A 14,930-nucleotide genomic window follows, 5' to 3' on the forward strand; every position below is an offset into this window, starting at 1 on the left:
GTGTGTGTGTGTGTGTGTGTGTGCAGTGGAGAGTTTAGATACCTGCCCTCTCATATAGCTGTCACTGTGTGGTCAGCAGCTGCTGAAATGTGCACACACACACACACACACACACAAACAAACAGAGGGGGTATCAGATTTTTATTATAAGAGGCTCGAGGTCAGAATGTAAATCTTTATCCATGCCCCTGCCCCTTAATGGGCCTTTTATACCCTCCACCACTCCCTCCATCCATCCTCACTCTCTTACCCCTTCTGCTAAAATAAACTGAATGAGCTAAGTCCCACAGGCATCCTGTAAAGAGTTTTATACCGACTGTTCCCTCTCTGCTGGGGAAGTGTCAAAGTGGAGAGTGGAAACATCCCTGCTCCAGTACAGGATCGACCAGACCAACGCCAACACTGGACAGATAGACAGACGGGAGAGTCAGGTAAGGACTGAGTGAGTGACATGTATTTACTGTGTTTAAAATAAGTAATGACAGAGGGCACGGCTCACAGACTGACAGGGAGGAGTGTTACAGCAATCATACATGTCGAAATAAATATGATTTACTGTGCAAGCAGAGCAGTCATTGATGCATTCAAGTAAGGAGAAAATCTTCCACTTACTTCAAACATATGCATAGTTGAAGATGCCCTTTGCAAGATATATCATTTGCTATTTGCCAGATAATATAACATGTAATTTAGGTGTCTGTGTTTGTGCATTTTTATTGCCTGTCAATAAATCAAAGTCAAATTGTATCCACTGAAAGAGTGTGATACCACAAATGAATTAAAACATTTTGATGTTTTTGTCAATCAGAGACAGACGAGAGATGTTGTCCAGCATGAATGACAAACAGAGAGCGTTACACGCTAAGGTTCTGTCCAAGGAGGCCAAAAGAGGTGAGCTTATTGTGAGTGACCTGGTTTAGTGCCAGGTCAGGTAAGGTAACAAATCTACATATAATATCTGGAGCTGCGAAACATACGTCATAGTGAGTGATCACAGCCGGAGCTGCCAGATGTAATTGAGCCAAACATCACAGTGTGTTGGAAGGCAGTACAGCCGAATCCCTCGAGTGTCCGCACGCTGTTAAAACTGTCCAAGCCTTCCAACAGGGACCATCACAGTGGCTTTGTTTGTGTTCCCCCTGCACTGTCTGCCAACTATGCTTTGAAATCAAGTCCCCTGAACTCAGCCAATGTGATTCCCACTAATCAATTGACCGATGTAAAAAAATGCTGATCAAAGGCTGCTACTCAAGGACGGCATAATCCCCTGCTCCTCCGAACATGTGCGAGAAAGAGGGCCATCCGCTCTTACATTAGTCTTTCATCGAAAGATCCTATTTATATGCCCAGTTACCCATGCAACCCTGGACCACAACAAACATTACGCACCTCTTGACATCATCTTGAGGCTATTTCAGACCCTCCACTGCGTCATGACAGAACACGAGAAGACACTCGCTGCCAAAGCTGTGTGGATACTAACTTAGTGATGCAGTGCCACAGTTGGGCTTTTTCATATCACTCCCTTTCAGCTGTTTTCAAGGAGATCCGGGGAGATGTTAAGATTTGCCAGAGGTCGCAATTAGTGTTACTTTGCTTCTCTTTGCAAATGTCTTGAAGTTGCTGCCTTCAATGCCCTTGCACTGACAACTCAATGTCATGATGTGTTTATGCAAGCAGCACAAAAACCTAGGGCAAAAGAGAGTTCTCTCAACTCTGACACTGCCTTAGTGAGGCACTAAATGTGTTCACTTAATTAAAACACTGCCATGTATCTGTCATGTTGTGCCAGGGGGTCTGAACCTGGGGAAGAAGATCAGTGTTCCCAAGGATGTGATGATGGAGGAGCTGAATCTTCCCTCTAATCGAGGCTCTCGCATGTTCCAAGAGAGACAGAAGAGAGTGGAGAGGTTCACCCTGGAGAACAGCGGTGCTTACAACACCAGTGATGTAAGAAACTGACAGACATGACATGAGGCCATATAAGCGTACACAATATGAAGAACCTGTGTGTCTGGCATGTACTTAAATCCTAATATGTTCTTGCTGTGTTGAACGTTTCTCTACTATAATAGTCCATCAGTCTTGTATCTTTCTAATTCTAAACCCACAACAACGAGGATTCTCCAGATTAAATGAACGTACAACACATTAATAAATAACCAGAAGGCAGAGATTAAATTATCCTGACTATTTGTCAGTTAGTGCTGTATCTATTTCATTTACATAGCCAAAGTAGGAGCAGGCAATTATGTTACACATTCGGGGGAAGTGGGGTTTGCTTAAGCCAGGCTAAAAACAACATGGCAATACACACACATAGACGTTGCGCAGTACTGTGTGTACAAACCGATATAATAAGACAAATAGGCTATAAGATAGACGATGTTGTTTTTCCAAATTGCAAAAATGACTTCAGTTGACATTAATTTCCAACTTCCCATTTTAGATGCAGCACACAGTTAGAGCCCTTCCTGCTACATGTCCCCATGTCTTTCAGTGCCCCGAGCTGTTATAACCCTGCTGGCAGTGACAGAGGACATTTTAGTGTTCACACAGAATATTGCACAGGCCCCTTCACTTCCTGTTTTTAAAGACACACTTCTTCTCCTTTACCTTTGACGCAGTATGAGCTGTTGGTGTTGTGCAGAACTGTTGTTTTTATATCCTTGTGAATTCATTTATTTTCACCTGTGTTTTATGTCATTTAAATGTTATTGTAAAGCACTTTGGGCAACTGCATTGTTTTTTGTTTATAGTACTCCTAAAAGGCCTCAGCTCCATCTCCATACAATTAGACAAATGTCTCTCAGAAGAAGGTGTCCCAGCATTTGTTGAGTAAATTAATTCACAGAAATCTAACTTGGCTCCTTCAGGTCCATCTCGAGGCCACCCCTCCCCCACAAATCATCCCAGAGCCACAAGGAGGAAAAGAAAACCAGGCTTTCTCCATCCCGGGTAAGCATAGCCTGGTCATGAACCTACAGAAGACTGTGTCAAAGAAGGGTAGACCCGACGTCATCGCTCCAGGTACAACATGGTGATGAGAGCATGTCCACATTCTGCCACAGTGTGACACAGTGTGAAGACAAAGCCGGTGCTTGAGTAATGCATGGACACTCTATCTCACGTGGATGTGCTAGTGTTTGACTTTCATATAGAAACATGCTGAGCAAATATACTGGCTGTTATTATTGTTGTCAGTGCTGGACGAGTGTTGGCATTTTGTAGCGAGTAATTATCTGTGAGCATCTCGAGTGCTGTTGCATATTTGGTCTGACAGAAGGCAGCACTGTCAGTGTGACTGATGGTAAACTGTGTTAATTATCAGTTTCACACAGAGACCTAATTACTGTTATTCCTGTTGTTGATGATAGGAGTAATGTCAAAGATATTCATATGTATATTTTATCCATTTGCTTTGTTGGGGCTTGATTTTTTTTTTTTATCGAATTGGTTATCTGAAACACTTTATCTATGCCCTGTTTGCCCACTGACATCAGCCTTGTTATTGTTTCAGGATACACTGGCCCTCTGAAGGCAATTCCTCATGAGAAGTTCAACACAACAGTAATCCCCAAATCCTACAGCTCCCCGTGGACGGAAGCTATGGGGAGCAGTGAAGACCTCCTGAACAGCCTCAATATCCAGCTGCCCCAGCTCCCAGAAAGGCCTGCAAACTATAGGTGCTTCAACAGGTAAATCTGCGCGATCATCTTAATAAATCATGGACCATTAAATCCTCCTCTGGTGGAAGCACAGGAATCAGGACCCACCCATCTTCAAATAGACCCGCAGATGACTTAACCGTGCCATCAATCACATCATCTCTTTCTTTTGCTCCACTCCATGTTTCCCCAGTTTGAAAATGAATCCAGTCTCTGGCTTGCACCTCTTCAAATTGTGGCTATGCGACGGCTATTTTGAACCCAGCGTTTGAAAGATTATCTGCTGGGGGGCACTGAGCTTTTTATGTCTCGACAAGATAGATTGCGCATGAATCACCTTTCTCATGGCACACATGGAATTGCATCACAGTAGTAAGGCAGAACAAATGTTAAGCCTGGGCAGATGAAGACGTAGACAATACATGAAACCTCGGACTTAACTCAATTAAAACAGTCAATCACACCATTTCTGCCAGCCAGTCTGGAACTTCACCAGCAACGAAGGGATCTGTTTACACCCACAAGATTATCATGGAATTTTGAAGCCTTAATCAAATCTGAACTCAACAAATGGTCAGAGCAGATGTGAAAGAGGTTGAGTTTTCCGCACACCTTCTTTCCTGAAGAATTCCTGATGGTTTGCTCTTTACAGAACACTCAGTTAATATCAAATGACCAGACTAGACATTATTGAACATCTAAAAGCCCTTGCCCCCCCTTTCCCCCCAGCTTTTACGGGAAGGTGTATGAACCACATCATATCCAAGGTCACATTTTCCCAGTAACATGAAACACTATGCACTGATTCTGCCTCTTCTGTGTTTCTCAGATCTGCCATGCCATTTGGGGGCATTATGGCCAGCAAGAGGGTGATACCAGTGATTGACTTTGAGGCAGTGGAATCCCACAATCTGCCAAGCATTGCTCTGGAACGCATGTGCAGACGCCCCAACTTCAACAGGGCACCCAAGGGATGGGGAGTTGATTACAACCCTGAATCTAATGAACTGTGAAGCAAAACTGATAAGCCAAAGACTTTTAAGTGCTGACCTATGCTTGCTCTTCTCCTACGATGAAAATGATCCTAATGTTCATTAGTTGACGTAAAAAACAAGGGGGGGAGGGGGAGCCTGCATGATATAGACACTTGCTAACATGGCAAGAATTGACAAGCTGAGGCAATTACTGTATGATTACATAAGTTAATACCACAGTAGATTCTAGGACAATCTCCTGACTTTACTCAAAAAACTACAGCAGGTTTGTTTTTCTACCACAGTCAACAGAAGCGATAAATCTTTACAGAATAACAACATGTACAACAGATGATCAATGACAAAAGTTGAGTCATTTTAATGACAAATGAAAACATAATACAAAGTAAATGTCACATTAAAAGTCTTAATGTTGTGGAATATTAAGATTCTGTCAAATAAAAAAGGTCAGTGAAACTGAAAATGAATAGGTCTTAAAAATGTTCCATAACAAATCAAATGAGTGATGCTCTGGGCAAGTTGACAACACACAAATTGAACCTAAAGTTTACATTTTTGTATATACACAATGGCTCGGACCACACAAGTCCTTTAAAAACAACCCTGGTTGCATTGGTCAGTGTCCGAGTTTGCAATCTTTTGCTTTGTGAATTACCACTGCTCAGATTCTGTTCTTGTACATTTAAGCGCAAACTTTCCAGTAGTGACAAAGTATAGATGTTAACAGACTGTAGACGTTGTCTCTCCAGACACAAATGGTGCTCCCTCAGTTCCATCACTACATTGCAGGTGTAAAAATAAATCACATGCCCTCCAATAAGAAATAACTGTCTTTCCTGTGTATTTACTGTGTAAAAGTACATTTCTAGGTTTCAGATCCATTGACAGCGCCCAAGGTGACAACACCTGATCAGGTTTGAGGAACATAATGTTAACGCAACATAATTTTACTATAACAGCTAATCGCCATGGCGAGCACCATGTGCAGCATGGGCGCCCATGCGTTGAGGATCCTGGGAGGGATAGTGGATTTGACCAGGGGGTCTCATGTTCATTGGAGGAGGCATAGGTGGAGCCATGTGACCCATGGGGTGAAACATTGGAGGTCCAAACCCTGGATGAACAAATGATAAAGAGAATACAGCATAAGACATCTACATGTGATATGAACTACATACGAGTTCAAGGTTATGATTTTACCTGGAGGAGGTGGATTGATCCCAGGAGGTGGGGGTAGAGCAATGTTCATGACAGCAGTAGAAGTGCCAGGGTCCAGGTTGAAGTAATTCGCAGGAGCCTCTTCATCCATGGCTGGAGGTGGAGGAAGAGCTGCAACACAAAGAACATACAACAAAATATGTTAGTGTGTTTATGTCTGCATGCATGGCCGTCAGTGACAGTCCCTTCAGTAACCAACTGGTTTGAAACGGTGATTCACATTCAAAAGAAAATGATCCTAAGTACAAACGACAAGATAGTAGTTTAAATACTCATGGCTAGTCACTATGCGCAAAACATTTCAACTCTCTGTATGGTGACTCACCTCCAGGCAGACCAGGGACAGGATCAAGCCTAGTGCCCATCTCACTAACACCATCTTTGATGCCCTCCTTTCCTCTTGCTGCCTGAGACCTAAAAAACAAACCGCAAAAGTTGTATAGACTCATCACATACTTTACAAAATACTAACGCAGTATGAGCAGCAGCAGAAAAGTGTCTAGAACAGAAAATGTAAAGTATCCCAAATGTGATTTTGCAGTCAGTTGTCACCATTATTAGTAGAAGTATGAGAATTCCATTTCTATAAAAGACACTATACTATACAGCTGCACAATCATAATCTTACCTTCCCCACTTGACAGTGAGCCTCCGTCCGTTAATGATCAGTTTGTTGAAGGACTTCTCAGCAGCCATCTCGGCTGACTGTCTTGTGGCAAACTGGATGAAGGCACACTGCTGCCTCTGGACTATGGTAATAGTGCGAATCTCACCAAACTGGTAAAAGTGACTCCTGCAACAAAACAGATTAATGTCCAAAAGCAAAACAACACTGGGTAAAACAGTCTAAAATGTAACCAGTGTCAATTGCTCTATTATTAGTCTACAGTCAATGACACCAACGGATCTAAAAAGTGGAGCAGAGGAAATTGGGACAGAAACTTACTTGAGGTCTCCATCTGTGACAGTATCTCCCAAACCCCCGATGTACAGGGTGGTGATAGACTTGTCATCTGGTGGGTCAAGTCGGGGCATAGTTGAAGCTCTTTTCAGCAGCTTGTCTGCTACTGGGTCATTGATACCGTAGTAACGGTCTTTGATGTTTTGGTCAGCTAGAGGGTCATCGGGATCCGTGGGCTTTTCATGCCTTTGTGGAAAAAAAAGGAAAACCATGATTAGAAAAATCATGCTCAGTACAAATGTGACATAAATGACACTCAAACTAAAGAAAAAAATTCAGTTAATTATTTCAGAATTCAACATTCATCCATTGGCTCAAATGTACCCCCTAATTCAGGTGCAAGTGTCACTTACCTGTAAGGACACTCCTCTCCTCTTTTACACTCTCCCTTCACCCAGAAAGAGCAGATGTGGGGCCGGTTTCTCTTGTAATATGGTGTTGTACGTGCCAGTTTCAGCAACATGTCACTGGAGCTGGGAGCCTTACCCAACTGGCCCACTGGCCGTGTGCCGTCAGTATTGGCTATCTAATGACACATAAATACAAATACATTAGAGACTGAGGTTAGAGGAATTCCAATTTTTTTAAAACACATTTTGAAAGTTTAAAGGTGAAGCAAACCTTGCTATTGTGCTATTGATAGTAGGGCTGCAACAATTAGTAATTGATTACTAAATTAATTTGGACTATTTTGAAAATCAATTAAATCGGTCTGAGGTTGTTTTTTACAAAATCAAAACAAGCTCCCTGGTTTTTCAGGGGGACGGAATCTCTTAACATTTTTCAATAATTAATATACAGCATCAAATGTAAAGCCGGTTATTTACAAACTTTAAACTGGGGTCAAAGAAAGTACTCATAAACCACAAACCTAGGGATAAGCCATTTAAAAATCCCAATATGTAGACGAAATGCTTTTGCCAGAATAAGATAGCAACTATACCTCTCTCTCCGCATTCTGAGTGTAGTACTCTTTGTTCACATCTGACCTAGGAATGTCTTCCTTAACAGAAAGTCCAGTGTCACGGACCTGGATAGGCAAACCTTTAAAACACAAAGTGTAACAAAAGGATTAATCTCACATAGCTACACATGCATTAACATATGCAGACCATATTAATTTTATAGATTAAAAGCAGTCAACAACTCACCATACTCCAAGTCAAGCAAACATGTCTGACAAACATTCTTCATTTTACTGCAGGTCTGACAGACCTCCGTCTTCTTGAAACGCATCCGTGTCCCTGGACACCATCGGAACACAGTAAAGGGACGAGCACAGATCTGATGGGCAAATAAAGAAAATTAAGTTTGTACATAAAACAGAGTAATGCATATAAGGACAAAGATTTGGTGCTGCATTAAAGTAATCTGAAACTAATGTAAAACATACTTTGCATTCTTTCCCATACTTCTCCTTGGTCTGCAAAAAAAAGAGAAAACAAAATAAATTCACGAAACCAATTCGGTATAAATAATAAAAACAACTCATATTCTATTCATTAACAGTTATGCTCACTCACCATTCGGATGTAAGGGTTTTCTCCTAAACATGTCTGACACAAAATTGGAAAATCCTGGGAGACAAAAGAAACCAGATGATAAATGATCTTGGAGTAAAAAGAAGCTCCACACCAGGTACAAAAACTATCTGTCGCTGATACGTTTCAGAAGCAATAACCTGACCTATATTCTGTGTTTCACTCGACTGTGGGGATCGTAGCTAAGCATCAATACACCAAGTAAAGGACTGGCTCACTCCCACTTTGCCATCTGTTGAAGGATGCTGTTTCAGTTCATGTGCAAGCTGAGAAAACAGACCTTGCTTAAATCCATGCCACTGGTGGCATCAGCAAAAAGCCTAAACTTAAGCTGCTCTTGAGGCACAAACGTCAACTACATTATCTAAGCGTTGCTAAATTTATACTCTGGTATATTACTAAAACCAACAGTGACGATGAGAGAGAATCTACTGAGAATAAAATGGTGTTGGGATATACTGATGAGGAGGGGGTTTCAAGTGGTTGCTGGTTCAAAAATACTGTTATGCTTGATATGCTTATAGTGCCCAGAGAAGTATAGAAGTGGCAACTTTATCTTGGATACAGTTTGTCGAGTAAACTTTTGGACGGAAACACAGTTTAAAGTTACTTTGCGGCATTATCAATTTAATGTTATGTGTAAACTACCATAAATGAGTAATACTATTACTATTACTTTTGCCTGTTTAATCGGTATGGCTCTACATATTGCTTCAGACTGGAGCAGTGACCCTAGTAGCCCCGATGTTAGTAACACTTCGGTGTTACTTGACGAAATGCGTTTTATTGTTGTTAGCCTGCTAGTGCTACGTAGCTTTATTAGCTAACCTTTAGCATTATACACGTTTAGGTCAAGAGACAGAGAGCCGCGCCGCTATGGTACAAAATCTGTATCTCGCTACCGCTGCATTCGGGTGAGGGTAATATACTATACATTTTCGCACATTTCTAACAAATATGAATCACCGTTTAATTGTACGTCGACATGCTAACGTAAAGTCCATGCTTCGACTACGCTAATAGGAAGCTAACAAGCTATCGAGCAGAATTGCCACCTTTGTGGCGAGCGAGCAGGGTTTACCATCCCAATGATTACAGTAGTATATCTTTACATTGTTTAACCACACAATTTAGTCATACTTCATATCGTAAACATTATATAGTCGATTAAACTGACCGCGTCTTCCCAATTCTGTCTGTTGTAGGTGTTATTTCCTAGGGACGTCGCCATTTTGCAGAATGTGAGCCAACCGAGTCAGCGTCAACCCACAATGCACCGCGCCAAAAAGGCCACGTTTCACCTTAGGGTGTCGCCCTATTTCAAGTTAACGCTGGGTTTAGGGTTAACTAACATAATGACATAAGAAAGAATAATACAAACACTGAAATGAGATATAACCACAGCTATGTTAATTTATAAAATACATTTGGGAATACTGAGAATGCTATTGTTATTGTACAGAGAATTTCACCAATGTTTGATCTGCACATTCCATTCATTTTCAATGGTACAACAATTTCAGAAGTTAAGATACAAAAATGACATATTGCAGAAAAACAAGTTGAATAATAGCTGTCCTGAATAAACCGAGTATTTTTACATTGGCCAAACTGGCTAAAAATGTAGCAGGAGATGGTTGACCAAGAATGACAGGTGACATATCGCTCTATTTTTCAAGGTCTGTCTGTCTGTTTATCATCCTGTAGTGCCATCTGTGGTCCCATCTTCCAAATATAATAAACATCAAAGTTTTTTTTTCCTGTGATGTGACATCACAGAAGATAAAAAAGGAGCATTATGTCACCCATCTATTAATTCAAAAGACATCTGTCTATACCGTCTGTTATTCGCATAACTGTTCAATGGTTTGACGGGCCTCAGACTTGGTAGGTGACTTACTAAGGGCACTAGGGTGGCAAGACAATTGGAACACAGCTGACACAGGATGACACATATACTAGACAGAGTAAGTAGGATTGCTTTGCAGGGAAGGTACCCAATGGAAAAGATGGTACTCACCCAGTCACCCAGTGTCACACTGCAGTGCAGCCCAAACTGTTTAACATCCATCCATCCAGTATCTACCGCTTTATCCTCCACCGAAGGGTCGTGAGGGGTACTATGCCAATCTCAGCGGACATAGGGCGATAGACGGGGGAAACCCTGGACAGTTCGCCAGTCTATAGCAGGGCCACATAAAGACAAACAACCATTCACTCTCACACTCTCACATACATACACAGGGAGAACATGCAAACTCCATGCAGAAAGACCCTTGTTCCAACCGAGGCTCGAACCCAGGTCTTCTTGGATTAGGGTTAGGGGGTTAATAAACTAATACAAAATGTAGTGTATGTGTACACTGAAGCACTAATATTAATGTACTTGAACTGTACTTACTACGCAATAGTTATTTGTTCATTCATTTATTGTCTACTGCTTTATCCACCACATGAGAGTTGTGAGGGAGCTGGAGCCAATCTCAGCAAAAGACAGGGCACACCTTGGATAGGTCACCAGTCAATTGCAGGGCAACTACATAGAGACGGACAATCATTCACTACAGCCAATCTAGAGTATTCAATTAACCTCTATATGTTTTTGGACTGTGGGAGGAAACCGGAGAAAACCCACTCACACACAGGGAGAACATGCAAACTCCACACAGAAAGCCAAACCAAGAATTGTGCCGGCAACCGTCTTGCTGTACTCCGCCATGTAGCCCCGCAATAGTTATATTCCACCTTATTTTCTGCATTTTATTCCGCTATATATATTTGATATTATACATATAATCATTAGATATGTGGTCTCATAAAATATGCAGTATTCTTAAGTTAACTGTATATCAGCTCTATTGACCATTTACACTATTAACGCTAAATGCTAGAGTAATTGTAACATAATGATAGATTTCATGTTATTGAGAGGAGTTGATCTTCTTAATGATGAGTTGCTTCAGTGGTTAATATTTGAAATTGTTGAATGTTAGACTAGATGAACTGTATGTGAGTGAGTGAGAGACATGGTGTCTTGGAGGCTGATGGGCTGGAGTGTGTGTGACCTTGTATAAGCCAATTGTATAGTCCACTTACAGTCTATCTACCCACCTGTTCCAATTCAGGTCAGGGTGTCTTTACTGTGTGAAACTCCTATTAGTGGTGTGGCGGATGTTTGAGATTATGGATGGGCATTTTAAGCCTCTAATGTTTATTTAAGGTCAGGGTGAGGTTTAGAGGCAAACGACAGGGATTAGACTCAGGCCTGAATATCTTCCAACTCTTTCAGAGTTCAGCTGTCATCCAGGAGGTCATAAAGGAAAGTTAAAAAAAAAAATAATCTATGTTCTTTTCTGTTGCTTTTGATATCTAAGTCAGATGCAGAACTTTCAGGGTATAATCAGTTTACTGCGGTCATCAGCTGGATGACACAATCAATAGCGGCTCTTGTCATATTTCCTGAACAAATGTCAAATCTCCACTGGCCTTCCCCTCCTCATCCTCCTCAGCCAGTCTGTGTCTTGCTCTTTGTTTCTGCGGCCAGCAAAAGTAAATCTTCTGGGCACCACCTTCTTTGTCTATAATGAGTCGTGTGACCCTGTCTCCTCTATCATGTGATGTGGATGAGACGACCAAAGCTGTTTTGAAGGATGACTTTGTCTTGGATTAAGTGACTCCATAATCAAAATCACCAGTTTCCTGAGTTACAATGCAAGGGGACAAGAGGTATAACCAACTATTGCATCTTTAATGCTCTGTGTGTCAAAGCTCAACTGAATTCCTAGACTAGCGTCAATGGTTCTGATATTTTCATCAAAAATATACCTTAGTTTAAGTTACATTTCATGTATTCTTGTTTCTTTTAATAAGTTTTGCTTGTTAAACTGTATTTCTTTATTTTATTTTAATTTAGTAGGATCCCCATCATTACACAAGGCAATGGCTTCTCTTAGAATTAATAACATAAATAAATAGAATTAGATATTAGACATTCATTAGTAGAATTAATAAGCATAATAATTTAGTATTGTTATTATTTACATTATTATTTTATTATTTCCATTTATCCCTTAAGATAATTCAAATATCTGACAAACATGTTAAAAACAGACATTTTGCATGGGTTTATGCTGTGTCATTTTGTCATTTGTTTGTAAGCAACCGTAAATACATTCAAGGTAATCTCAGTATCACTGCTTAGCTCAAATCAGAGAGGGCAAACCTACAAGGCCGCTCTGTTTCCTTCACCGTCAATACACTCGAAAAGCATCATTCCAATCAATGTGGCTGATTGCAATCACAGAACCTTTGGTTTGAATGACGTTTAACTACACGTTCTGTTTTTGTGTTTTTGTTTAAACCTGTTACTAGAGGTGTAAATAAAATTTGAAAGCAATAAAGCTCAAATTGAAACCAGGAACAATTTTCAGACATGGGTAAATCTTTCATGCTTTCAGTCCATATGTTGACTCAGATTTTGTCCAAACTACTGTATTCAATAACATATCTATAGGCAATGAAAGGGTAATAGTTGACCGAATTACCTAAATTGATTAATTTAATTCATGGAAGTTATATGAGACACTAATATTGGATAATGACTTCCTCAGGGGACAGAAATTTAAAATATTTACTTCGCCTTGTAAGTATGCTGCACACAAATAGACAAAGAAATGGTGAAGAAGAATCAGACATCTGATTTCTTAAGGACGTATAAATCAATGTACTGTGTGGGCGCCCCCTATCGGCAGTTATGGGCCACTCTCGGTGCACAGAGCCGCAGAGAGAGCTAGAGAGAGCTAGAGCGAGAGAGAGGCATTCTCAGATTTCCCAGTTTCTCCCAGCCGGGTCCGCTGTGCCGCTTCCACATCACGGCCGATAGCAGCCCGAGATCACGACGACGACGACATGCACCCAGTGTGCTTCAATCCCACTCTGAACCCCGCCGGCCTGCGCCGTCCAGAATCCACACACACTCCGACAAGGTGAGTACACCCGAACAACAAGTCTCGTCGCGGTGTTTTCAGCACGCTCGGTACACGACTGAGAGCCGCGCTGCTCGCTCCCTCGCTCGCTCGCTGGCTGCCTCTCTCTCCCGGGCAGGCCAGGCCAGTGAGCGTTGTCTGGCGCAGACGGAAGGCCAGTTTCTCGGCCTGAATGGGAACATAAAGCCCCAGAGCAGACAGAGACAGAGGGTCGCTGCAGCTTTCAGCTCCCCCATATGGCAGCGGGTAGAGAAAGAGCAGGCTAATGTGACCGTGGAAGCGGCTTGTGTCGAAGTTTTCGCCCTGGATAGAGCTGCGTCCGCCGGCTCTGCTCGGGATTCCTTTATCCAGCCTGATCTCGCCATGCAGCCCCGGTACCAGCGACTAACTTGTTTGTGGTAACTTTGTAGCTGCTGCTGCGACGCGAGGGAGCCACAACGATGCAGGATGAAAAGCCTGCCTCAAGTTAGCTTTGACACTCCGGCAACAATGTTTGCAAATTGGCCACAAATGTGATTCTACTGCCAAACGATTTTCTGCACACATTTTAATTAAAGGTCGATACAACTGTCCGCCACCTCGTCCAAGTGCGGTCCACTGGACAGCGCTGCACAGACGGAACGACCACGAATTTGTCGAAGTTGTTTTTTGGTAATGAGCAGTGATGATGACACGCGGTGTTATGACAGACAATGACATCAGATCACGATAAAGGAATCTCCTGCAGGATGATTATTACTCAGTGAGATGCCACCACCACCACCACTCTGGCCCAAAACACAAACATTGTTGACTTTTACAAAAACAAAAAATTCAGTCACGATTCGTGTGGGATGGGGCTGCAGCTGCTTAATGTATCACTGGCACTGGATTAAGTCTGAGCAATAAATTCGAAATCACAATTTAAAGCAACAAATCATAAAGGCTACAGCTCAGTCTGTATTATTTTAGATTTTTAATGCCAATTTGGAAAAAAGTAATACGTTTGGGACACAATTCATATCTTTTAAATCTACAAACATTGCATTATCTGTCAGAATAATTTCCCCCAAATTGTTAAGCCCTACAATTGATAACTAATTTAATTACCAACTATTCTCAGCTTCTTAAAGGAGAACACGCTCTGGCTTCTTTGTTCCTCTTTATGATGATAAGCTCAGTATGTTTGGCTTGTGGACAAAACTAATTTGAGGATGTCATTTTTGGGGGTTTTGGGAAATGCAGACTGACACGTTTCACTATCTTGACATTTTGTTCCAAAAACAACAGATGAATTGAGGAAAATAATCACTAATGAGTAATCAGTTATAAAAAGCACTCATGAAGCACTGTCTAAGTTGATTGAATGCGTCTTGTTGACATCTTCACAATGCATCAGTTCTTTCATGAGATTTGTCTATACTGTACGAGTCTGCTCTGCTCTGCTCAAATGTTTGCCCCGACATCGATTAAATGTTCTAAACACTTAGGTTGTAGGAAAAAAAAAAGGGGGGGGAGGCAGTGTAGTCCAGACCTGCCTGAAATCTGTTGCCTTGGGGTGTACACGCATGCACCTATAAGCG

At 41.6% G+C, this 14,930-nt stretch overlaps 3 protein-coding genes across 5 annotated transcripts in view; 2 read left to right on the forward strand and 1 right to left on the reverse strand.

Moving 5' to 3' along the window:
• Nucleotides 1–314: 314 nt before the first annotated feature.
• LOC131472571 (myozenin-2-like) lies at nucleotides 315–5,126 on the forward strand. 3 transcript variants are annotated; one of them, XM_058649895.1, is made up of 6 exons: nucleotides 315–442; nucleotides 809–891; nucleotides 1,793–1,950; nucleotides 2,877–3,030; nucleotides 3,521–3,698; nucleotides 4,498–5,126. In XM_058649895.1, exons 2-6 carry the CDS (start codon nucleotides 822–824, stop codon nucleotides 4,679–4,681), a joined length of 744 nt encoding a protein of 247 aa, XP_058505878.1. In that variant the 5' UTR covers nucleotides 315–442; nucleotides 809–821; the 3' UTR covers nucleotides 4,682–5,126. The 3 variants fall into 3 exon arrangements, with proteins under 3 accessions (XP_058505878.1, XP_058505877.1, XP_058505879.1); XM_058649894.1 differs by having other exon boundaries at nucleotides 315–431; XM_058649896.1 differs by having other exon boundaries at nucleotides 315–431; nucleotides 2,877–2,958.
• rbm22 (RNA binding motif protein 22) lies at nucleotides 4,997–9,709 on the reverse strand. Its single transcript, XM_058649893.1, has 11 exons — nucleotides 9,561–9,709; nucleotides 8,366–8,419; nucleotides 8,236–8,265; nucleotides 7,994–8,126; nucleotides 7,786–7,886; nucleotides 7,196–7,368; nucleotides 6,828–7,028; nucleotides 6,510–6,674; nucleotides 6,207–6,295; nucleotides 5,864–5,992; nucleotides 4,997–5,777 (listed from the first exon to the last, which is right to left on the reverse strand). The coding sequence occupies exons 1-11, from the start codon at nucleotides 9,612–9,614 to the stop codon at nucleotides 5,623–5,625; spliced, it is 1,284 nt and encodes a 427-aa protein (XP_058505876.1). The 5' UTR covers nucleotides 9,615–9,709; the 3' UTR covers nucleotides 4,997–5,622.
• Nucleotides 9,710–13,132: 3,423 nt separating this feature from the next.
• The window catches only part of LOC131472546 (bifunctional heparan sulfate N-deacetylase/N-sulfotransferase 1-like), a 37,637-nt gene continuing 35,839 nt past the window's right edge, over nucleotides 13,133–14,930 (forward strand). Inside the window, exon 1 of the mRNA XM_058649847.1 lies at nucleotides 13,133–13,368. The gene's annotated coding sequence lies outside the window, so the exon portion shown is untranslated. The remainder of the gene's footprint in view (nucleotides 13,369–14,930) is intronic.

This window comes from Solea solea, chromosome 14 (genome assembly GCF_958295425.1).
Source record: "Solea solea chromosome 14, fSolSol10.1, whole genome shotgun sequence".
Lineage (NCBI taxonomy): Eukaryota > Metazoa > Chordata > Actinopteri > Pleuronectiformes > Soleidae > Solea > Solea solea.

Coding starts and splice junctions, on each gene's coding strand:
- LOC131472571 (XM_058649895.1), top strand. CDS start 822: ATGTTGTCCAGCATGAATGACAAACAGAGAGCGTTACACGCTAAGGTT. Junction 892..1,792: donor GTCCAAGGAGGCCAAAAGAG/GTGAGCTTATTG, acceptor ATGTTGTGCCAG/GGGGTCTGAACCTGGGGAAG. Junction 3,031..3,520: donor ACCCGACGTCATCGCTCCAG/GTACAACATGGT, acceptor TTATTGTTTCAG/GATACACTGGCCCTCTGAAG.
- rbm22 (XM_058649893.1), bottom strand. CDS start 9,614: ATGGCGACGTCCCTAGGAAATAACACCTACAACAGACAGAATTGGGAA. Junction 7,029..7,195: donor GGAGAGGAGTGTCCTTACAG/GTAAGTGACACT, acceptor TTTTCCACAAAG/GCATGAAAAGCCCACGGATC. Junction 6,675..6,827: donor GTCACAGATGGAGACCTCAA/GTAAGTTTCTGT, acceptor GTTTTGTTGCAG/GAGTCACTTTTACCAGTTTG.